Source organism: Metopolophium dirhodum, chromosome 3 (genome assembly GCF_019925205.1).
Source record: "Metopolophium dirhodum isolate CAU chromosome 3, ASM1992520v1, whole genome shotgun sequence".
Taxonomy (NCBI): Eukaryota; Metazoa; Arthropoda; class Insecta; order Hemiptera; family Aphididae; genus Metopolophium; species Metopolophium dirhodum.
The window spans coordinates 29,570,067-29,597,433 of record NC_083562.1 but is presented as its reverse complement, the minus strand read 5'-3'; the positions used below and the strand labels follow the sequence as shown (position 1 = coordinate 29,597,433).

Here is a 27,367-nt window from a genome sequence, read left to right as displayed (position 1 = left end):
GCTGATACTAAATTGTTAGCTCATTGATTATTTTCTGTTTGGGGCTTCACATTTTATTTATTACGACTGTATAATATGTTTAAATTTAAATTTTGAAAAAGTAATATACTTTTCAAATTTGAAATAAACTGAGTTTTATGTGCTATTGTCTCGCCATCAAATCCTTGGCGATAATAGTGTTAAATATGTATATTATTTTAATACACTTTACACCAATGATAAATTATCTTGTACAAAAATTTGAATCTAACAAATAACGTTTATTTCGTTTTTTAAGAATTAAAAATGTGAAATTCTTTGTGGTTTTTCTTTCATAATTAGATAAAAATGAAATATACCTATTTTCGATGTACTTACACATATATTTTATGCAATTTAGATACGGTATATTTATTTCAAATATATTTTTCTGTATATAGGAAGTACGATAAAAAACATCATAAGATGTAAAATAATCTTCAATATTGAGGTGGTTTCTGGTAGCAAATTTGATCCAGATAGTTCAAGTTAATACTTTGAGAAAAACTAAAAGAAAAAATAATGGGTAATATATTTATGCAGGTAACACTATAGCTATAGCTTATGATCAATTATAGGTATTTGGTTTTTTTGTTGTAATTCAGAATGGAATAACATTGGCAACTTGAAGTATTTGTCAAATATTTATGCAGACTTTTGAGCTATTTATAGACATTTTTTCGATTTATGCTCATATACAATTATTATTTTTCTGTAAAATGTCTGTAGCTTTATTATGATTTTCTCACATTTTTTTATGGCGTGTTTGAAAATAAAATTCATTAAAATCACGAATGTTTGCAAATTTGTTAGTAATTGAAAATTAATCAAATTTTTAAATTTTTAATTGTAACACCGACGGCTTGAAAATTCCTTTTTTTCTGTAAATTAAAAAAAAGTAGTGTAAAGCCACATAATTGTTTAGTGTATGATAGATAATTATATCTTGCTTGGAGGTTAATCAAATCTAATATTCTAATATTGTTCCTAATACAAATCTTAACTACACGATTAAATGCTAAGTGAGAACTTAACCGCTTCCATTAATGCCTAAGCATGCATTCCAGTGAATCCACACCATTTAACAGTTGTTCGCTTATCGTATTTACTAGTTTACGTTCAATAAATGTTGAAAAATTATATTATTCACATAAATAATTATCATTATATTATATTGTGTAATAAATAGATCTCGTTTTACTGATGCGACAATATATTATGTACTATTAATATAATATTAACAAAACATAGTATTGTAAATTTATAATAGTGCACCACCAAAATCTTAGGGATGAACAAATCTAAACGTGGACACGTATACAACAAAAATAGGTAGCCTGTACGGATTTTTTTATTTCTTTAATTGTTTGGCATGTTATTATAACATAGTTGTTTCCTGTTTTTATACACCTATTATTTAATAATTTAGTAACTAGATTTTTTATGGTATATGCTATAGTTGCTACATAAAATTTATACTTTGAAACTAGTTTCATGTTATTATTTATAGTATATATGCTAAATTAGTGTTTGTTTTTAATTTTAAATATTATATTTTATAGTCACTGCAGTGCCTAATACTACAACTATAACATGTAGTCAAGAAATCGAATACCTGGTATATTAATTTAATAAATTGAAACAAACTTATAGCCATACATACCTATACAAAAATATAGTTACCTACCTATAAAAGTTTAACTATAAAAAATAAAATTACTATTTATTCCGTGTTTTATAATATTTATTTACTTAACTACTTTTTTGTTTAATTCTTTCATTTTGTTTTTATTATATCAAAAATTATACTTTATAAGGTTATGTATATTTATATATAATATATATATTATATATTAAGTTACTATTTTCAACCTAAAATTACGATATTAAAATAATATGATATAATTAATTAATTTTATTTATTTATTTTTATATTTTAAACGGGCGAACCCAGTTATAATTATTATAGACGTACGTCTAGGATTTACAAATATAATAACATTTTTTATTACATTACTATTATCCTAAATATTCTAATAATATTATGACAGTACAGATATCTGATATAGTAATATAATTGGTAAATATTAAATAGACAGGTTTAAGTATAATGTAATGTGACAATTATGATTGAAATAATTAACATTATTATGCATTTTAAAGCACTCTACTCTCATCCTACGTAAACAATTAGGTAGGTAGGTATATCTCTAGGTATAATATAGTTAGGAATTAAAAAACGTAACAAATTAAAAACTGCAATCACAAATTAAAAACATAATAATCATGGCAGGTCAATTAACTATAATATAAAATATTTACATATAGGTACCTACAATTTTTTAAATTACAGTTTTTTACAGCAGATAAAATGATTAACCAGGCAGGAAATAATTTTAAATTTGTTTATATTTTTATATGTTGATAATAAGTTAGTAAAGGTTATTAAACTTACACATAGTATTGTGGTATGTATATTATAATGTGATACACCGTGTGATACTGTGGAATTTTAAGGTTTCTCTATTATGTAGGTTCGGAATTTAATTTTTTGTAATCCATGCCGTTTGGATTTTTACTATTTGGAACAATTTTATTTTATCATGTCTTTTATATTTTTAAATTTATTTTGTCTAGCTGCTCTATATTTGTTTTACTATTTCAATTATTAAGGATCAAGGTTCTTAGTGATTTTATTGTTTACCTACTAAAAAAAGTAATCAGCATAAATACACACATCATTGTAAAATCAATATATTCAACGCTCCGCTCAGAATCTAAAAAATGTGTAAGTAATATTAATAAAATTATTATATTAGGTACACATTTAATAATTATACGTGGCAATTTATTGCTTTAAAAGGTTTTAAATAGTCATACCCAGTGCAGGTAAAATGGCGTGTAATGCACCGGGGCCTCAAGCCTCAAGGCTGAGGTTGTTTTAGATGCCTCTGGTTAATGTCCTGGATTTTCTAACTTTGTAAGAATTAATGATTAAGAACAAAAACTTTTTAAGAAAGTACTTATCTGCACCTGATTATTAGACTCTATTATGACGTCTTATGAACTCAGTTTTATATCTCTATACGTAAGATTCGATTCAAGTATCTTCTTTATAATATATAATTATTCCATGATCCATAATATATGTTCATTTATGAATAGCAATTTTTTTATATTCAGATTTCAGCATTTTCAAAAAGAATTATAGTACAGTAATTAAGTACCTATTATAATTTTGTTTAAAGTTTTAAAATTCAAATGAAAATTATCGAGTCTAGTACTCCATAATCAAAAATAAATCTGGCAAAGCATATTATCGCTATACATTATTTTGTGGCAATTGGCTTTTCTGAAAATGACGTTCACCGACAACGCGTCATTAGTATTATAGTATGAGCTGTACATAATTCGAGTTTTGCGCAACTATCTATATTATATTCCACCTTTATCAGGCCAATAAAGATAATTTATACAAATATTTACGCATTTCATTTAAGATTCTGAACAAAGAGATGAATATATTGGTTTTTCAACTATGCTTTCCATAGCTATATCATCTCGTTTTAGAGCAGAAAAATTCTTCAATTTTCAAAATTCAGGATGATTTCTGGTATCCAATTAATGATTCTGGTTGCCACTTTAAAGGCTGAAAAAAATCTTGTATTTTTTAATAATAATTCAATAATTGAGAAAAATTAACAAAATACAGTGGGAGACCGGAAAATATTTACGCAAGACGCAAAACCAGTTTTTAACAACATTTTTTGTAATAAAGAAAGAAATAATTGGAAAGACTTGACATTTTCACGAAGTACTTATAACACCAATTTCAAGACATTCTATTATTTTCAATATATTTAGTCTCTTTTGAGCCATTTATTAAATTTTTAAACGTTTGACTTTTTTTGATTTGTTTAAAAATATTTTGTTTCTCCCTCAAAAAGTTAGAACAATAAATACAAAATTCCTATAATAAGTTGTCCATATATCAATTTTTATAAAAATGTCGTTCATACTAACCAATATGTTTTTATAAGCGTTTGATTTTTAAATTGTTGATATAATTTGTTATTAAATAATAAGTTAAAAAATGAGTCTAATAGTTTAGTTAAACATACCTACCCAGTTATTTTATTAAGGAGGTTCTCTGTGTTGATATAGATTATAGACCCACATATTATATTGACGTCAAGTATGGACATTGATTTTGCTTAATATATTAAACTTGATAAAATGGGCAAATGGTAAATTATACTTATATAGATTTAACAACTTTTCTATTATTTTTAGGGGATGAGAGATTAGTGGATATTTACTATAAAATAACCTTAGATATTATAACATTATTATACACCTCATGCTATATTAATATATTAGGTATATTGTATTACCTTCATTTTTCTAGAGTATAATATATTAATTTTTAATTATTACCTAAATTTATATAATATGTACCTGATTAGTAAACAAAATTAAACTCTTAAAGTAATTTAAAATTTTAATATTTACTTAACTGCTGCTGCTACTTCTAGAGGTCATTAAAGTTGCTTCACTAATTAAGATAACTAACGATGTTTTGCTGTATAATATATCATATTTTTAATTACTTAAAATTGAATTGTATAATTATGTACCACTATATAGTTATTTCGGTTTAAAAAAAAATGCAATATGCGTATATCTTTATAATATAAATGAAACTATATTATGTCTTAATATTTGTTACATTTCACGTGTGTGTAAACAAAAATATATAAATAATATAACTATGTTATAAATTACATTATAAGTACTTAAATTTGTATCAAACTATAAATTCTTTCTATTCCAGGTATCTAACCTTTATTTTTTTTTAAAGTTGTATACCTATGTTTTAGTTGAATAAAATATAAAGCATTACATATTTGTAAAATGCATAGTCAATCGCGTTAGTCATAATTATTTTTTTTTTTTAAATTAAACATCGGCAGCGCAGGGTCGGTCACTGGCTTGTGCTAAAATAATTTCTTTGTTTCTTTTGACAAATTAAATTTAAATAATTAATTTTTTTTTCTTGATTTTCTCATAAAATTATTCAACTTAATTTCTTTAGTAAAAAATATATTATTTATTGTTTGATAGTGTCTTCGTTAGATCCGATGAATCATGTAGGTGTTAGATTGTTGACTCTAAAACACCACACAAATTAGACATATTTTGTTTTTTTATTTATTACTTATTCGTCCCTTCTGTTGTATGCCGTTCCATAATGATTGGACCAAATTTTTGTAGTATTTTTGATATCTCTTAATTTTTTAAATGTTTATAACTAATTACCTTCCCATTTTATTTTGTATTTGTTGCAAATGAGTTAATTGATGACTTAATTTTATATTTTGATTGTATACCCAGTTACATATTATACCTAAGTCCTTTGCCTTATCTTCTTTAGCAAGCTGACTTTAAGATCCACTTTTTCATTTACTGAAAAACCACAGTAGGTACCTACCCAGCTCGCTATCCAGTTATGCAAATATTATATTATTCGTTAATTTTTTTTTTTACTTTCATGATTTTTAATCAAGTAAGTATAGTAATTGAAATGAAAAAAGTCTAAATTTTGAAAACTTCAAGAATTTGTGTTAAATAGGAAAATAATAAATATGTAACTCAGTAATGATAAGTAGGTGGGTAATTTAGCTAGTTATAATAAAAAATATTAATGAGAGGGATTTGATATCACACTCAAACGGTTTAACCACTTAAATTCATAAAAACGTCGGCGTGAACAGTCGCAAAAAATCTATTTTTTTTAACTTTTTTCCTAAACTATGATAGGTAGAAAGTTGGTTGATAGCTCATTAAAAAGGGATTATCAAGTAAATACTAAATGTAGATCAATTACCACAATGTCTATTATATATTTATATACCAGACATGAACAGTTCATTGTCTTGTAATAATATTTGGGCTTGTTCTTGTTTCATATTTGCAATTAATTTTATTTTTGTTCACAAGAATTAAAAGTTATTAATAGGTTAGGTTAGGTTTGTGTGGGCGATCTGTTACACTTTGGATAATTTAGGGGTATTACGCCCGCCATCAGATCTGATGAGTTTGATGGATTAGATAATAGTTTAGGCTCGGCCTGTGTACGCTGCAATTTATGAATCACTCTTGTAGTCTAGTGGCAGAAATTTCGTACTTTGAACGGATTCATCGGATAATGACAACCGATTATCTAAATTATAATTATCGTAAGATAAACATTAATAATAATAGTCATATTGGGGGGGGCAAGTAGAGACGCTTGGCTGCCACTGTCTGATAGATAGTTACCTGGTACCATTGGTTATAAATACTAGTATTTTACAATCAATGATAGTACTTATTGTTATTGAGTTATTATTTTGAATTTACTTTAAATTTTTAATTAAGACGTCGAGTAGCCACAGGGCCGTTGGTTTAGTTACACCACGTTTTTCGCTAATTTATCATTTATTGAAAGTATGAAAGCGTAACATATTTAAATAAACTTATAAGCAGTTATTATTAATTTCTACAACAAATATTGTTAAGTTTAAATTACCGTTGAATTTTAAAATAACTAAACAATTATCAATTATTTTGTATCAAACAATTTCACGGTAATTTACGTTGGAAATATGCATGTATAAAATTATAATTAAATTCACAATTAAACAATGTATTTGTCCGCATGTTTATATACGCACGGTATATTATAATAATTTTAATGTTTTTGAGTTATTATTAGCATTTAAATAAAAATAACTTAGTAATATATTATTTTTAATTTTAACGTCTAACAAATATCATTACAGTTAAAAAACAATTGTGAGGAGAGCTCAAGTTAACTAAAAATGATTAAGAATTTAACGTCTTGTTAGAAATAGGTGCTTATTTATATTTGTCTACCGCTTTTTCTCAAAGACGAAAACTACATGTCTAAGTACCCTATGACTGAGGCTCCCTAACTTTCTCCGATCGTTTCAAACAATTTACCAATATTGCAAATTCTTTTTTAGAATTAGTAAAGAACTCATTAGATCATCTATGATGAGCTAAAAACCAAAAACATTTGTAAAATTCACTAAATAACTTATTATTAATTTGCAAAATATTAGCACATTATATTCAATCATATGGACTGAGTTAGGGCTGCTTAAATTTGGCCCTCCGAAATTTAAAGCCAACCTAATGGATATTAAATATAGATCATTATATATTTACCTATTTAATAATTTATGATTACCATTAATATTATTATAAAAGTGTAGGTACTTATAAATAGTAATAGTTAATACAAATGTAGAAAAACAAACTGAGATAGGTAGTAATTTTACTAGATTATATCTAACAAATATATTGTAATATACCAATATGCTATGATTTGACGTCAAAGCAGATATATTTTAAGAGGACGTCACCCGGGGCGTATGTAATTTGCGCCACTTTTTTAGGTTGTAGTTTGCGCCACACAAAACTAAATAAAAGGGCATTAAGTCGTGTACCTACAACATTTGTAATATGCGCCTTTGTTCACCTTATTAAAATTGTAATTTGTGCCACTTTAAAATAACTAAATAATCAAGTTTATTTTAATAGATTATCAGTAATATTATAATTATAAATAAATGTATATAAGTATACGTACTCAATGTATATTAAATAAATATATTATTAATATATTTGCGATTAATATCGGACTAACATAAATATCATGATACTGCTGTTTAATATTGTCCGATATTTTGACTATTGATAATTTTTATTAGATTAGACGTAATCTATCTCGTCTCAACTTATCATTAGTAGAACACAACAATATTATATCCGGCATGCGTTGGTATAATTGTATTTCCGATGCTATATCAGTACATTTCTTTGCTGGTAAATTCCAACAATTAAAGTTGAAAGTGTGGCGCAGATTACATATTTCATTTCGTTTTCTGTCGTGGCAGTGTCGCAAATTACCAAAATGAATTTTTAGATGTGGCGCAAAATGTACCTATTGGTGGAGCAAATTACAAGTAATTAAATTGGCGCAAAATACCACCTCCCCGCATGTGTTGTCTCAGTCTTACACACGTATGACATAAACAAAATGCGTTTACGCAGTCTGAGTAAAACTTGCTAAATTTTGGTTTTAGAGTAAAAATACCTATTATAAAATTGAATTGTGACAATATTTCTGAAGGCAAGTCGTTGCGTTTTTCCATTATACCCAATATAACGTTCATTAATCGTTTAGAAATAGAAAAAAATTCAATATTTTTAAAATACTTTAAACTTTTTAAAATTTTATTTGAAAAAAAAAACGCAACGACTTGCCCTCAGAAATATTGTCACAATTCAATTTTATGATGCGTATTTTTACTCTAGAACCAAAATTGAGGGAGTTCTACTCAGACTGCGTATACGCGTTTTGTCTATGTCGTGCGTTAGTCGGAGACAACACATGCAGGTGTGACATCCTCTTAACGAATGATTCACAATTTAGTCATGTTTATCACTAATCAATGAGTGTTATTTTTATTTGTGGTACTAATACCTAAATTATTGTATTTTTTGAATTAATCTACAAAAATTATATAATCGTTAATAATTGTACTTATTATGAATTAACGAATAATTGTCATTTAAATCCTATTGTGTAGCCGTGTAGGTACTTTGTGGTGGACTTTATCATTTTAACACTAGATTAGTGATGTACGGAAATGTTTGTTTTAAAAACTTGTCATTATTGTTACTCATATAATAATATTAATAACTTGTGTAAAGACGATGTTGTGTTAATGTCACGAATAAAACGTATGTATTTAATAACAGAATAACCCCCACCTTCTACTAAAAAAGGTCTAAAAAATTGTTATTCACAAAATATATACACATATATATATATACAGTTGGTAGTGTTTATTTTAAAAGTCGTATTGCTATATTTATTATCGTGTTATATGTATTTATATATTTTTTTGTTTTAATTCTGCATCAGCAGCAGCGTTTATATTTACTACGGTCGTTCGTCAATAGGTGGGGTGGTGTTGGTTTCTCTCTTGCTCTCCGTCCTCCCTGATCGTCTTCTATAATATTGTACGAGAAAATCGTTGGATAGCCGCGGCGAGGACAACCCTTTGAGGGGGAGGAAAAAAAAACGATGAAGATGATAATAGTAATAATAATAATATATATGACTTTATACATAATAAAACACGCGTAAGCCGGTGCCGGAAAGCATTTTTAGTTTTTACACGGTGTCCGTCCCCCCATCCTCTCACTTGCTGGTCGCTCTCATTATCTTTCTCTCTCACTCTCTCCCGGGCCGACGCACACCACTCGTCTAAAAAAGGCCAGTAGTAGTAAGTTGTAGTTATCTCGTCCGGTCACCGCCGCGTCACACTCTCCCACTCACACGCATACACGCGCGCGCCTCGGAACTGCCGACGACGCCGCCGCCGCCGCAATAGTGGTCTTATAATAATCGTCCACGGTATCGGTCCAGTCAACCGCGTGGCTTTCGTGCGTATCGTTCGACGTTACCGTCGCCGCCGTCGCCGCAGTCGTCGTCGTCGCGTACAGTGACATGAAACACGTCCGAAAATCAAAATAAACACTATATAATACGTATAATTTTGGTACGATATCAGAGAAGTACCTAATCTTACACCGCCATACCGGACTACTGTACTAGTGTTTCGGAATAATATTTGTTACCGTGGTTATTTATTTTTTAAAAAAAAATTTATGAAATAAGGTAAATTTGTTTTTTTTAAATTTTTATTTTTGCTTATGCCATAGTATATTATATTGTAAGATCGGTTTCTTGATTGTCTCTGCAGATTATAGCAGGTATCGAGACATCAGGATTTCCACCATGTGTCCCGCAATGGGTTCGTTTTTGTCGTTGCATACACTGTTGTTTTAGAAATAATTAGATTTTTTTTAATTGTTTAGCATTAATACTCTACCTGTGTGTACATTTCGTCTCCCTCTCTCGCTCGCCGCTCGGTGACATCCGCGTACACGTCCCTGGCTGATGAACCGGCAACGTTTGCTAGTTGAATTATGTATAATATGCTCTCTCGTTCGTTGTGGTGATGGTGATGGGTGGTGTACGTGGGTCGAATCACAATTATCATATTACATTCGATTTTAAAGACGGCTGTATTATACCTATATAATATGAAAAACATGCGCGCGCGAAATGCATCGCCCGCGGTTGTCGATGGGTGTTTTGACGCGTTACCGTGACGTCACCGTCATGGACGGCGGCGGATAGCACGTGCAGCCACACCAGCAGCTTTAGTAACGCTCTTTTTAAAACTTTAAATTATTATAAATAATATTATTAGTTACTTACGTTCTACGTACGTCTTAGCGTAATAAAAACTTACAAGTCAATTAATTTTTTTATTTCAATCTTAAAACTCCTTTGTACAACGGTAGGATAAATTATTGTTCACAACTTGTGATATAATATTGCAGCGGGTAAAACTTTGATTCGATTTTGCGTCGAAACCCTCGTGTGAAACGCGGAAACTAGGTGGAAATCAATCGACCTACCTTTACTATTAAGTCATAACCCCGTCACTGCGAAGTACACAAATACACGCACAAACAATACAATACAATATTATATTATAATAATGTATAATATGGCTTCTTTACGTAACCCGAAGAACTTTTATATTTCCTTACGATCGACGCATCAGCCGAGCGCGTTTTATGCTCTACATCAGGCTGCTGACGACCGTGATGATAACGTTTTCAGCGTTTAATATTAATTGTTAATTGTTATAATATATAATATGCTATTACGATGTATACGTAAATATGGGTTTGCTTACAATTTAGGGAGGTCAACACTATGCCTATATTTAACAATATTATAATAGCTACAAGAGTAACAAACCTTCGTAGTATTTAAATTATTATTATTATTATTCGCGCGTATATTTATAAATGTATAAAAAAAATTGTTCTAGTGTTTATTATAAAATCGCACCTGTCCTTCCTGTTTATAATATAATATTGTACCCTGTACGCGGTTTTCCTGGTTCAGACATCTTGTTGTCATATCGCGTCGAATACCTGTTTTTTTTTGTTTATTACGTGAGTTTGTTCGGATTGCGCGGACGAATCGACTTATATACTGTTGTTGCTATGTTTTTTGTTTTTACTTCTCCCGCCATGTAAACGTTTCTAGTTATATACGCATAAATTAATACCTATGTCTTTTTTGGTTTTATTTCAGTACCTACATACTGGGACAACTACTACAGTCACCACACAGATCTAAAAGAGAAGATAACAATAATAAACAAAAAAAATAAAAATGGCACAACTAGTCTTAAACTTTATCGACAGTTACCACGACATAATGGACAACAAAAGTGGTTAGTACTTTTATAATATTAAATATTTTTTTTTCATTTAACGGTATCAACTTTCGATTTCGGTATTACGTCAAAAAATAAAATCTTAATTCTAAAGGAATTATGTTGTACCCGCTGAACAGGTGGATATGTGTAGGTACCTATAGGAAGTACGATTACTACTATGTAATCGGCGGGGACAAAAATTTGCTCGGAGAAAGGTGTAGATGTAGATGTAGGTCATTAAGTAATATTTTTCTAACGAATGTATGTTTTATTTATTCTAATAAACGCTCCTTTTCGCAGTTGGTTATAGACCTATAAGTTTTTAAAATTTAAACAACTATATAAATCATAGGTAGTCATTATTATGGTTTCCGATTATGTGAAAATCTATAAAATGCATATAACGTATAGTGTATGCTAAAACGATCAAATGCTTTTCTATAAGTCATTCTTAGTCGTTGCATATAATATGATGTTTTAGTACTATTGAAACTAATTCGTTTCTAAATTATTTAAACACTGAAATAGGACGATGGACCCTCACGATCGATTATGATAAATGCATATTGCATCATAATTCATAAGTATTATGTTAAATTTTTAACGTGACACGTTAAAATATCGTTATCTTGCAACCCTAGAATAAACGTTATGTTATAGCAAATCATTGTATACTTTTATATTATTATGTTGGTTTTGTACGCTTACATATATCGTAGAAAGTGCACGGTATCTACCAGTTATATACCATTCGTGACAGCTCCAGCTGTTATCGGCATTCTGGTTTCTATTGTACACGCCATAAAATTCCTTCCCGAATCTTGAAAACATCCTTATATTCTAAATTTCAAAACAAATCTTTTATCGGTTTTTTTTTTTGCTTCTGTTCCTGTTTTTTTTTTTGTTCACTTCCGAATGCTCGAATGCACTATGTACCTAATATAATATATTGTAGTATGGTTTTTAAAACGAATCATTCTAAATAAAATGCCTTCTTTGTTTTCCTTTTTTTTTCACATAATATAATACAATATATAATATAAATAAAATACACCTACTTATTGAAATATTTTCTTTTATTATTATTTTCCTGGGATTTTAAATAATTCCTTTAGTAGATAGGCAGAGGTAGGTTATTTGACTCTGACATGCGTCACCTTCCAAATTATATTGCTATTCATTTTAAAAGTTTATAATGATGCCTGTACTTATTTTAAAACCTTGTTTTTAAATTTGGTTTTGTTAAGTTTTTTTGAAGATTAAATTTTCTAAAATTGTTCAATTATTAGTATATACCTACCTACCTACCTATATTTTATTTTATTGAACTATGTTAGTTAGTTAGTAGATATAAGACAAAAATTATGTTGTCAGTTTAGTCGATGTGATCTGAAACTGTAACTTCGAAAAATGTAATAAAATAACGACTATAACTGTATATATTACACATCTTAGCCCGATGCTTAACTAATAATGAGTAAAAATTATTTTAAAAACAATCATAATACATTAATTCAAATTTAGCTTAAAGGCTGAAAGATTACATATAGGTCGGAATACAATATATTATGTGTTCTTCTCCTATGTGCTAACCATACTTACGTTTATTTCCGTCCTTTAATAATTCAATGGTTGTAATAATATAAAACCTTATAAATATGTTGAATTATGTTTTGTAAAAATAATAATTTTTATTTCACATGTGATTAATTATTTTTTACTGGGTTATCGTAAATTTACTACCTACATATTTGTTGGGAACTGCTGCAGCAAATCCATTTCTGGTAGTTTTTTGTTTTGCTTAGTAAATTATATTCAGAGTAAACAACATTTTTTTTTGTTTGGCCATCTGTTTTTTTGTATTAGCTATATGATAAAACAGGAAGACACAGCAATCCACCCTGTATAAAACAGGCTAACTTATTTTATTGAAAGACATTTTCGTTATTGAAAAAACATAATTTAAAGATAAACCTAAATAACTGTATGGTTAAAAGTAATGAGACTATTTTCTAACAAAATAAATGAAAATTATTCATAACAAAAAAAAAAAAACATTAAAATTTATATATTTTGAATAGGTATTATATATTTTTATGTTATAATATTATAATTATAATGGATATTTAATTATATTTTTATTAGTTGTCCAACTTTTTAACTAGTTGTTATTAAATTTATAACTATAACTTTAGCTGACGCATTGCACGAAATATACTTAAAGTATAACTTTATATTACATACAAAGTGTAACAGAAATACTTGATGAAAAAAAAATGACGTTACTTAAACGTATGACAAAAATTGTTAAAATTATATGATTAGTGAATAATTTAAAAAGTATACTCATGTCAGCAAATTCCCAAAAAAATATTTTGAAAAAATTTATTACGTTCCCAATTCATTTAATCAAAAAAATATTGATATTTAAAAAAATTCTAAAAAATAAACTACCTGACTTAGATAAATGTTTTTACTATCAAAATTGTTCTTATAATCAGATTCACAAATTGGCTATTTTAAATATATCCAAAAAAAAAAAATTTTTATTTTCAGTGTTAATTTTTTGTGCTATATATGTGTAGCGCAAGTGACTATAAATTATATATAAAAAAAAACAAAAATATTGATTAGAATAAAAGTTATTCCAAAAGTCAGTTCTATCTGTTACATTCTGTATACATTAGGTATTGAAGATACAAAGAAAAAAAGTTAAGCTATAATTTTTTAAAGGCGGGCCTTATGAATTGTGTAAAAAACTTATTTCCATTAACTTATTATCAACATGGTAAAATAAACTAGGCCCCCTTACTAATATTATCTTTATGAAAATTCAAAATATATACACGTAATATATTGAGGCCCCGGGGTACTTGATAAAGCTACGCTACTGACCTAATCGCAATGTTTAAAATGTAGTTTATCGTATTTTTACTCGTATAATTCTAGTAAAAATTCTGTAGTACCTAACTATTCTGTGTTGTATCCTTGAATATTATAGCAGTGGCTTAAATTAGTAATTATATCGTTTTAAAGGACATCTCAATCAGCATCAGTTATATTTAAAGTAGTTAAAAATCACTCACTATTATACTGATATTCGGTCGATCGTTTTAAGATAACAAAATATTTAAATAGGTAATACCCTAACATTTGTTTGATAGATCTATTGAGTAAAAAAATTTGGAAATAATTTTAAATAGTACATTAACATTATTAACGTATGAAAATAATTAAAATCAATATGTTCACAATATTGATATAATAATTATTATAACAATATAAATATCATTAAATTATTACATCTAACTATAAGTTACGCCTAAAAAAGTTATTTAATTTTGTGTGCTATCCTATATCCTATATTCAGTTATTGATTATGTACCTACGTACGACGTCCATTATTATTATAACTAAAACAAATAATTAAATATATTATTAGACATTCTTTTTTTTTTAGAAATAGGTTTTGTTATTGTAATATACAATCTATACAAATAATCAGTCAGTAAAATATGCGTTGACATAATATAGACGTTATTATTAGGTATTTCCTTTAAACACATTATAAGTTCACCTTTTGCTGCAAGGCCTTCTGTCCTAATTTTAAGATCATGAACTATTAGAATGTATAACTTTAATATATACACTGTGGTATTTATTACTACATTAAAGGAAATGTTTATTTATGTGTTTGATTATTATGCACGCAAAATGAAGATTCAATATTACCGCCTGAATAATTTTGATTTTTGTTTTTTAATTATATCCTATCACTTTTATTCAGTTTACGTTAGATTGTATACATGTTAACCATATTATCAGCTGCTATTGGCTCTAGCCCCTAAATAGAAACATTTTGTAATAAAAAATTGAATGCATCCGAGGGCACTGACCTGTTAGTTGTAGGTATATTATACTTGTATGCCATACCACAACATGTATCAACAAATATAGAAAACAATCAATATTGTAATTCAGTTATTTAGTATTTGTACCATTTTAAATATATTCCATCACAATAAGATTTAAAATTATTAGTTATTTGGTGTTTGTAATTTTTAAGACAATAATATATTCACGTTTTGTGATGAAATCATGGCCGATTATTTGTAATGTAGGTAGGTACCTAAATGATAATAATATTAATGTTACCATTTTATTATATTGTATTTTAAAGTAATTTGACACACTAATGATAATAATGTATTTTTGGAACATTGGAGGTCTTAAATTAATATCTTATATTCACTATAATATAGGTATGTAACATGTATATAGTCGTATAAGTACTTAGTTTTTGTTGTTCTCAAGTTTTTGTAAATCGGTAAATAATATACCTACCACTCGTATTAAATGATATTTTGCGAACCTATGCAGTATAATATTCGAGTCTAGTATAAAAAAAATGTATGGTTTATAGCAGACTATTCCTTCCCCGCATTCCGTTTTAGAATGTTTTTTACCACTTACGAACATAATTATATTACATTATGAATCCCAAAAATATTCACGTATATCACGAATTTTAATTTTACGTATTTCTATTTCAGATCCCAGAGTAAACGGCTGGCCGATGTTGTCCAGTCCATTCCCGACGCTGTTTATTTGTCTGTTCTATGGCTACTTTGCCAAGACGCTCGGGCCAAGACTGATGGAAAACCGAAAACCTTTTCAACTTAGAAAAGTTCTCATAGTTTATAATGCAATACAAACGATGTTCAGTGCTTGGATATTCTATGAAGTAAGTACATATGCCGGCCACGTGCACTTTTTTCCAATTACTGAATATTGTAGATTATGTGATAGGAATTTAGTGGTACGTAAATTATAATTCAAACGTGTGTTTGTGTCATTTGCGTTTCCGTGTTTAGTTTCCTCGTTTTTAATCTTGCCATCATGATGCAATAGAAAACAATCAACAATATTATTTTTTACAGTCCTTTTGAATGACGACTTGAACATTTAGGGGGTAGGTAAATTAAAATATTTTTTGAGTACTTTACTTTGTATATTGTACTCTTATTACCCTTTACTTTGTATACGTTTTTTAAAGAATAAGCTTTTGTAAATAATTTACAATCATTGTGGTCTATAGAATAGAATATTTATGCAACTAGAACGTCGTTATTCGTTATAACTTATAACGCTTCTGTAAAGTAAGGCGATGACGTCTTTCTGGTAAGTTATAATAATTATTATTATATTGTTATATTAATACCAACATATGGCCATGACCTTTGTTTATTCTTTTTATATTTGGACGAATCATATCTCTGGAACGGTCGGATAGCTAACGCTATGATACTCAAGTAAATTAGCGTGGGTTAATATGTTTTCCGATTTTATAGAACTCATAAAAACGATGATAGTATAACTAATTATTAGGCACCTACTGTAATTATATGCTTATAACTTATAAGGAATAATTTGATTTACCTACCTATATATAATAGACAATATTTAAATTGTACCAAATGATTTTTTTTATTTAGGCATCACGCTTCGTTCTTTGTATAATTAATATTGTTTTATTAATGAAAATTAATTATAACTGTAACTATGCATAAATTAATATAGAAAATATTAATTTGTATGTGAATTAAAAAAAAAATAGTGTTGAAGAGATAATTTTATTCATTAAGCATCATATAATGTCTTGGATGCCATTAGGTTAACGTATTAAATTAGGTCATACGAAAAGGTTTGATGTTTTATATGGGTGCTGAATGATTAGGTGATGAGTGATGACCGTATTTCTGCAGTGTGTCTGTGTTAAGGTACAGACATTTTTTATGTAATTTTTTAATTTTTGTAGGAGTATATTTGGATATGGTATTACTGGCAATTAGAGTTTCTGGACAATTGTCTTCGGTGTTATTTTAATTTCAAACCGTTATCTATTAATGTATCTGTTTAAAAAGAAATGGATAGAATAGATAATATATAACTCGATACATCTAATCCATTTAAATATTTAATACGCTGTTATAAATCAATTTAACTTCCATTTTTTTTCTTTGAAGTAATTATAAATAAATTATATTACCTATTGCTAGATCTTTTACAAATAAAATATATATTTATATTTTCTTATCATTATAAATTTGTTATCTATTAAACTTCAAAATATGTTTATAATATTATATAGTTACTGATATTCAAATAGCAATTAATAAATTAATAATTTATTGTTTCCGCTTAGAAGTTTATGAAAAAAATGTAAACAAAAAATAGATTTATCTTGCTTAGTGAAAAATTTATTAAATTAATTACAAACACTCATTAGGTACATCTATTTAAATCTATATAAATATTTTTAAAAATGGGAAAATATAAGCAGGTACCTACCAACAACGTGATGTCATTTTATTTTGTGTTACCATTTAGATAAATTTGTATAAGCAGTAAAAATGAATTTAAATCGTTTAATCGTTTAAATTTTATTCGTTAGTTTATGTTATTATCTTATTTTGAGAATAACATTTTTATTTTCAATATTTTATTGTTCGGCCTTGATATTTATTATCTAATGAATAATTTTATTATACCAATATATAAATAAAATATATACAAATAATAAACAATTATATTATTATATTATGAACGTTAACCCTGACAATTTTTACCATTTTAAATTATTTGTAAAGATTTTTTTAGTTTTTAAAATAACTATTAATTTTAATAAATCACAAAATTATAGACCATGTTATAATTATCTTAATCTTAATTAATGTTACATTACTTGAAGTTAATTTTGTTAAAGATTGGAAATACATATTACTGTAGCTTGTTTTCTCAAATTAAACAACTGTAGGTATTTACTTTTTTTATATTAACCCCAATGGCATTCATCTGTAGTACAGATACAAGTTGGAATTGATTAATCTACTTTAAACATAGTAAAATTCCTTGTCTTACAACTAGAATATAAGAATTTTGTTTTACGCGAGGTTAAATACTATAGTACATCATCTGCATTAATCGATCGTAATAATATTATAGCGTCGTACTACAATTACATTTTGATACATTTAGATTCGTATTTTAAATTTATAGTATTATTTCTTGGGTATTAAACTATTAACATTTTTAACACTTATTTCGGAAATTATTCAATATCCTGTAGTGTACCGCGTACTTTATGTAATTAATCAAGCTTCTTTAAATATTATTTACATTTTTGCGTGTAACCAGCAGCTATATATTATAAACTATGTATTTATTTAGCTTTTTTGCTAATTTATTTATGGAGTTGTTATAATAGTTAGTATTTGAGATTACGCGGTGTACTACTTTTATTATGAATGTTATATGTATTTACACGTTGTGGTCGAAACGTGTATTATTTCGCTGTATTTTTAAGTACAGTTTGGCAAACGTAAATACATCACGATTAGGCTGAAATTAAATTGGCCGATTCTTCAGTATTGTTTAAGATGACTGCATATATATTTGTAATCTATCTGTAAACGCGTGTATCTGACCCAAATACGTTCTTTGTCCATTATTTTTTTAAAATTAATTTATGATATTTGATAATAATATAATAGTTTATAACAGTTTAAATTGTACGTGTTTACATAATATTATATATGATACATAATAGTACATGATACGAAAAGTTTTCATGAGTTTACATTACCAAAAAATAAAAAATTAATAATAATAAGAGTGAGCCGTTTGAGAAATGCAATTGCACTTCATGAATTCATATCATATAACGTCAAATTATTTTTCTAAATTATAAAAAAAATATATAAATGTGTTTTAAAATTTAATCTTTTTATTGTAATATATGTATAATATAGTTAATAAATATTATATAATAATAGCTTAATCGAATTTTTTTTTTAAAATCGAGTTATATAATTTGAAAAAGACATGAGTCGAATTAATTTTTATCCTCCTTGAAATTTGAATTACCTACTCTACTGTAATATTAATTATAGTATAGGTAACGTGTGGTAGCGCCCGCGACACATAATAAGGTTCATCGGGTCACAATTAGTCATGGTCTCCAATTCGGCCTTGACTTAATTACTATTTTTTTTCCTAATATATTATCGTTTTTGTCAATTTTATTATAACTTCATGAATAATTTTTGTATTTTTTTTTTTTTTTTTAAACTTACCATACTTAACTGTTTTTAAAGGCTAAGAAGGCCGAACCGGAGACATAATATTTTATGCATTATACGTATAAATTTATATGTTAGAACTATCGACGATTATAAAAAATACGCTCCTAATTCAAAAATAATGTTGTGTTTCCGCAGTATATGATGAGCGGCTGGGGAGGATCGTACAGTCTAAAATGTCAGCCGGTCGACTATTCATATAGTCCGATGGCCTTACGAGTGAGTATTATATAACATCTATATTATCATATTAATATATCATCTAATTTGATTTTGTATTCATTATAATTTGTGTATTATATTAATAATATTTATAAATTAATTTTTGATTTGTTATTTTATATTTTGTTAACAAATCATTGTAGTGTACCGCTTTGTAACTATATACTATATAGGACTACTGTCATTATAATATGATAAAATAATACAATAACTATGCTCGTGTCTTTATTTTTTTAGATGGCCCAAACTTGCTGGTGGTACTATATTTCTAAATTCACCGAATTTTTCGACACGGTAAGTTTTTCTCGCGGAGACTGTTTAATGTATAGATAATATGTTATTATTATTATAATTGTGTGTTGTACGCGTGGGTGGATGGATTATAGAAATGGGATTGTGTTCACGAATATCGCGGGTGGTCAGCGTATAACAAAATATTTCATGATATACCCCGAAACTGTGTAGGTATATATTTATATCTATAATAAGGTTGGGTTGGGGTGCCTGAAAATAACCGGCCGCGTAGAAATAATTCACAGACATCGTGTATATAATACCATAATATATATTAGCGGTGGCGGGCGTGTATAGCGGGGAAGAAAAACAAAATCGATCGACCAATGTCACACGAGCTTTCGTGTTATTTTCGTACAACTCAATGCTATTGCCTTCTCTACTATATTCATTGTGAAAGGATGGGGGTGGAGGGTACGTTTTTGGCCTATATACATATATTGTATTGTGTTGGGGTACCGCAGCTATTGTGTGTATAATATATATTAGGTAATATTCGTGGAGGTCAGTGACTACAACACAATAATAATAATTATGTATTATACCTACCTATTTAACTTCGTATAATATAATTAACAAAAACCTTATGGTTTTCGCTTTGTTTTTTTGCAGTTGTTTTTCATACTCAGGAAGAAGAACCAACAAGTGTCGACGTTGCATGTCATCCACCACGGATGCATGCCCATGAGCGTCTGGATGGGAATGAAATTCGCCCCCGGTTTGTTAACATATTATATTATATTAATATTACCTATTCAATATATATATACACGTTAATTTAGCGTCAACTGCAAAGACAACCAAACATATGTTTTTGGAATTATAACTATAATAATATATATTATACATCATAATTAAATCTTAACTGTATGTAATATCTGTAGAAATTCGTTAACTTTATAATATAATCATTAAATCATTTAATATGTCGATTATACATTATTTTATTAAAAAATATAATACGATATACGTAATGGTCTCGTCGTATATAATGATATCCATGTAATTATAAAATTATACCACTGGTTTCTTTTAGGTATACATTTGCTTGTAGTCTGTAGATACCTGTCTAATTTAGTTATATAGCGTTTTAAATCTTTAAAGTATTAAACTATTAAATATCTTATACCTATTTTATATTTTAAAATAAATAAATTAGTAATTTTAACTAAATAAAATAGCTGTACCTATTCACAGCTGAAATACTAAATATTACTAAACTATTTTTTCGTGATCGCATGTGCTCATACTAAAGAGTAGTCCGTTTAAATGGATATACTAATTTTCAACGTTGGTTTCATGTTTTTACAATGTTTTTACAAGCCCTAAGGTATTCAAAAAATACTTAAAACAGCAAGTGGTTCCGTTCAAAATTGTTATAGGTGCACTATATTCTTTCGATTACCTAAACTATATAACTGGTTTTAAAATATAAATATTTATTAATTCAAAAGTGGATATTCATAAACATCATCATTATGTGAAAAGAAATCCGATAATGATAATAATATTAAAATGTTAAAAAATAAGATTTTTGCAATAATCACTGTTATAAATAATTCAAAGTACCTATATTTAAAAAAATTATTTTAGACATTTTAAATGAAACACTGTACAGTCACGTAAGCGAAAAACATTTCGGTAGGGACCCCCCAAACCCCCCTTGTCCGTATATATATTAAAATACCTATGTATAAAAATGATTTAAATTTTTTTTTTTTATCATATAGGCGGCCACAGCACTTTCTTTGCGTTGCTCAACACGTTCGTGCACATCGTTATGTACTTCTACTACATGGTGTCGGCGATGGGACCTAAGTACCAAAAATACATTTGGTGGAAAAAGTACCTCACCTCATTCCAGATGGTATGGCTTTTGAGTTATATTATCTACTACAAATTAAAATAAATTACCATTTATTGTGATGATCGTTAATCGGAATTTTTTTCCTGTATATATTTACAGCTACAGTTTGTATGCATTTTCATCCACCAGTTCCAACTGTTGTTCCGTGAATGCAACTACCCAAAGAGTTTCATGGTTTGGATAGGCCTACACGGCGTCATGTTCTTGTTCCTGTTCTCAGACTTCTACAAATCCAAATACACCAGTGACGGTAAACGGAGACCGGCAAACGACGGAGCTTGTATGGTATGTTGTGTAATTACTAGAATAAATAATATAATAGTACTATAGGTAGGTCATGCAAATTGGATGCGAACGGATAGCGACGAATTATAAAGAGCCCTTGTAATTTCAACTGTTTTTGCGCTCTATTGACCTTAAGGATGTCATTTTTATAACGTTGAAAATATTTGTATCGATCTCTTAGTCACTTTTTATTTATCCCCAAGGACTGCCGGTCGCGCACTCGTGCTATAATATATTATGTTTCACTAAATGTCACGGAAAAAGTATATAAAATAATTGACTCGTCTGAATTCTTATGTCAAGTAAAATACTATACCGTATTTAAGCCGTATCCGTATTATATCAGTTATATCTATTGTTTTTGTATGCCTTTATGGAATGGCATATTTGACTACCTATTATTGCCCAGAGGAAGCGGGAAAACTAAATTTTTACTCATACAAATTATTCAAAGTAAAAATGTATAGGTTTAAATCTTTTTTTAATTTTCTAAATCAATGCCATTCAGTATTATTTAACTTCGCTATCCCATACAAATTAATAGCGTTTATTATATTATCGTTGTTTTTTCCCTTTTCTTAAGTTTCCAACAATTGCGAGGACCATATAATAAAGCCAACACCAAAATATAAACTATAAATACATTGTCCACAGTAATTTTTGATACCAATAATTTTTAGTCGTTGTAATTTGGCTGTAGATAAAAACTATCATAAAACAAATTTCATATTCTGAAAGTTGTTAAGATTGTGTTAGGTATTCTGATGAAGAAAAAATAAAAATAATTATTTTATTAATTTGATATTGATTTTTTCAATTCTTTAATGATTTCCCCTTCAATTACGCCCTTGTCATTATAAAATATACGCATAAGCTATATCTACGTGAACAAAACAAAAATAATTAACCCTCCTAAGTGCCTTTTTATTACTGCAGAACATATAGTGGTGTGTGTTATTTTGAAATCCCTATATAATATGTAATATAGGTATTATACCTATACAGATTTTTTCCCTCTTTCGAATTTCCAAGTTTTTCCCCTTCAATTGAGTTGAATTTTTTATTAAAAGTGATCGGTGTCTGCCCGCGGATCTTGGTGTTAAGAGGATGTCAGCGCACTATTGGTTTTTTTTCTCTCTGGTCCACGCGCCACATATAAACAACGCATTTACGCAGAATCATTTTTTTATTTTTTTCAATGTTTTTAAGTAATCTTAGAGTAAAATCACCCATTACAAAAAATATAGGAAATAATATAATTAAGGGAATGTCAAATTTCAGATTTTTCTAAATATTGTCTCAAAACAATTTTTTTGTTTTATTTTGAAAGTCGTATACAAAGTCAAATAACAATAAAATATAAAATCTATGTCATTCCCTCAAAAATATTGTTCTATATTTTTGTAATGGGTGATTTTACTGTAAGATTACTTAAAAACATAGAAAAAATGATTCTGCGTTAATGTGTCTTGGCTATTCTGTGCGTGGGCCAGAGAGAGAAAACAAATAGTGCGCTGACATCCTCTTAATAATAATATGCTGAAATCATAAAGCTCGCATCATACACCATAGGTACTACGTAATTTTTATATTATGTTCGGAATTATCTAAAGACAAATTGAGTGGCACACATAATAGTGAAAATGTTGACATATAAAAACAAGTACAAATTATTAGTATACTATTTTAAAATTTAAACGAGTTTAATATATAGTAAAAGTTTTATGTTAAACGGTTACAATTTCATTGAAGCATAAAATATATAGCAATAATTGTATTAACTTCGATTTATTCAATTTTTTATGACGTTCGACGGCATATTACCTATCATACTTACGTCATATTTTCATAACTCCATATAGATTTTGTACTTCGTACTTCGATTTGTTTTTTACGAGCTTAATAATAGTACCTATGCATACAATTATGTACTCAAATAAAAAATATTTAATCGAATTTATTGTCATTTCATATTGTATGACGTTGAAGTAAAGTTGTTCGCTATATTTGTTGGCGTGTTAAAAGATTTTAAATATGAAAATCGAAAACAGCCACGTCCAACCCCGGTATAAATACTGGTGCGTATTGTACAAACAGTGATGTAGTTTCAGCGATTCGAAGCATATACCCACATTATTCACATTTACCTACCGTTAACTTAAATACACTCTAAGTATGTTATAGGTGGGTACGCGGATATGTAATATATAGAACATATTCAAATGTGCGTCTAATCGAATGTTTTAATTTGAAAATCCGGTGCCGTATATTTTAATATTATATAGACTTGTCGAGCGTTATAACTTATTCAGTATATTACGTAAACATGCGTTATGCCAACATTGACTTTTGTTTTTGAATATAAATTACATATAATATACGCTCGGCGGTAGTCCCCGTCGAATCCACACGCATACTATACACGGTATATTATATATACCACCGCACCTAAACTCTTAAAGGATTTCAGTGTATAATATGTAGTCGTCCGCGTGTATATACTTTAGACTTCTTAAAATATGTAGTCGTCCGCGTATATACTTTAGACTTCTTAAAAGCCCGAACTTTAAGATTTATAGATTTTACGGTCGGGGGTCGAAAAACAACGCGTGCCCTATTATTTATTATAATATATTATAGGCATTGTATATGTGCGCACAACTGCAGTTACCTCGATAAATACGAATGTATAGATATACATTGGTGTGTGGGTGTTCATAATTGCACCTTTCTACGGCTTTTGTCGTGTACGCGATACAGAGACGTGGTAGCAAGGCGCGTTCTATAATATAATTTTATTTGCCTAGGTGATAATATATTATATTATCTAGTACATATAGAGTAGAAAACATTTTTAAAATTAAAAAAAAATAATATACGAAACAAGTTTAAACTCCTTTTACGTACATAATATAATAAGAAAACTCATCGACTCAAATTCTAGAAAGAAAAATTGACCTTCTACCAAACATTTTTCTCATAAAAAAAATAATGCTGCATATATTATGCAAAATAGAGCAATATCAATTATAATATTAATTTAAATCTGCGTCTGAGAATCACAATTTTAGTCGATTTTAACCTATATATTTTAATTTTAATACTTCATCTGAACATTTTTGGTGAATAAAATAAATCGAATATGGAACAAAAAGTTTTTGTTATTAACAAACATTTAAAGTTTACACTGTTGGGCGATTAGTGGACTACACTTTCGTGAGTTACTCTAATCTGCAGCACTCCGCTCATCTATAAATCATTAAGCACTTGCATATTATATTGTCTACACAAAAAATAGGCGTTCTTGTTTGGTTTTAAAAAATGTATTACTCTCCTCTCCTCCCAATAAAAGGTGGTTTAGAAAAAAATCTGCTCTGAAATAATATCTATTTTGCATAATTCTTTGAGAAAAGTATACTTATCTGACCAACCATAAGTATATACTCAGTTGTACCGGGAAAAAACTGCGCTTCGTATAGCACGTGTTGAATAATGTAACTATATAGTATTGGTACACTTATTGGTTGTACGCAGCAGTCAAATTTTATGGAAAAAAAATAATGACTACCTACCTACTTAGTAACTACAGACAGACTTGCAAGCTTATTAGTGATAAGTTATGATATAATCGTCATACTCGTTAACGCCTAGCCTTGATGTGGCGTTAATAATATATAATCGTTCGCGTATATCTATATATATATATTGTTTAGGTACTAACCGTGTTGTGTATATGTACCTTTATGGCCGTATATACATGTATAATCGTTGTCATTTTACAGCCGGTGGAGGGAGCGAGTTACAGCAAGTGTTCCTCCAACGAACACGACAACGTCGTGTACTATTCGAACGGCATCGTCAACGGTTTCAAAACGACTGAAGACGCCAAAACCAAATAGTTATGGGCCGATACGATTAAAACGTTCCTAACCGAATGGAGGAAAACAGCTGGCGGATATATGACACAATCACCAATAATATAAAGCACACTCAAAACAAAATAAAAATAATGAAACACAATATATAATAATATAAAAATGAATTATTTGAAGAAAAAAAAATGTCCATATAATAAAAAAATATTTAAAACAAAAAAAATTAAAAAATTAAATTTAAAAAAAAAACGAAAAAAATGTGTATAACATGCAGCAGTAAGACTTTTACGCTGTTCGTCTGAGGTATTATATATATAACAACAAATCTAATACGTATAAACAAATATAACTAAACTAAAACGATAATATTTTGTATTGAATGTATAATATGCAAATTATGTACAATATTGTATATTATACGTAAATACTTATATATTATTTGATTTAAAGATCCATTTAGATTTTCAATTTTAATGTAGTGCATTATTATTTTTTTTTTTTTTTATACGAATTTGTAATAAACGGTTTTTTTCCTCATTGGAACCCAGTATTATTCGCGAATTGGTGTGAAAATGTGTGCAATGCTTGAAGTACTTATATATTGTTATCGGTAGGTAAATTTCGGGGGATGGGTATAAGTATATTGTGTATGTCTAGAGCATCGAATAACCTTTTTTTTTTTTTTAAGTAACTCATACACTTTGTTATGATATATATATATTATATACTTAACGTTCGAATTATATATACCCATCCCGGTGGAATTCTCTCTCTTGTTTTCACTCGAAATATAATAAATACGAATCAATAAACTACATAATATTACAATATTATATAAATATATTCAAAACTAATAAAGATAAAACGGAAGAACAGTACAAACGATATTAAATACACTAATAATTAGGTAGAGTTATTTTGGAATTGTGTTACCTTTCGTATAGATTATGTTATTATGATAATTTTAAATTTATATTTTTTCCCTCGTTTCCCATATATTGTTGTGTACAATGTAATACACACGGCAACGAAAAATATATGTAGAACTCTAAGTATAACCTTATATATAGTGTCAACGATATATATGTATGTAGATTGTAAGAACGTGAGGCCATCGTACTTTTCTGAATCAGCGTGTTTTTTTTTTTTTACAATTTTAGTCATATTATTATATATTTACTTTCTTTTTTAATTTTTGTTTTTTTTTTTTTTGTATGGCTATTAATAAATACAAAAAAAGATTTTATGTTTGAATATCTTTTTAACTTTTTGATATATAAG

The 27,367-nt window shown here is 27.9% G+C and overlaps 1 protein-coding gene across 5 annotated transcripts in view; it reads left to right on the top strand.

Annotated features, from left to right (window-relative positions):
• LOC132940310 (elongation of very long chain fatty acids protein AAEL008004) overlaps positions 1 to 26,898 on the top strand; it is a 33,278-nt gene extending 6,380 nt beyond the window's left edge. For 4 of the 5 annotated variants that reach the window (XM_061007829.1, XM_061007831.1, XM_061007830.1 and 1 more), the window contains 8 exons: positions 11,276 to 11,417; positions 15,956 to 16,146; positions 19,682 to 19,762; positions 20,003 to 20,059; positions 20,672 to 20,777; positions 21,790 to 21,926; positions 22,026 to 22,211; positions 25,994 to 26,898. In XM_061007829.1, coding sequence (XP_060863812.1) covers positions 11,357 to 11,417; positions 15,956 to 16,146; positions 19,682 to 19,762; positions 20,003 to 20,059; positions 20,672 to 20,777; positions 21,790 to 21,926; positions 22,026 to 22,211; positions 25,994 to 26,110 — 936 coding nt within the window. In that variant the 5' untranslated portion in view covers positions 11,276 to 11,356 and the 3' untranslated portion in view covers positions 26,111 to 26,898. Of the gene's footprint in view, positions 1 to 9,453; positions 9,776 to 11,275; positions 11,418 to 15,955; positions 16,147 to 19,681; positions 19,763 to 20,002; positions 20,060 to 20,671; positions 20,778 to 21,789; positions 21,927 to 22,025; positions 22,212 to 25,993 lie in introns of those variants that run through there. The other variant, XM_061007828.1, reaches the window with a different exon arrangement.
• The last annotated feature ends 469 nt before the right edge of the window (positions 26,899 to 27,367 follow it).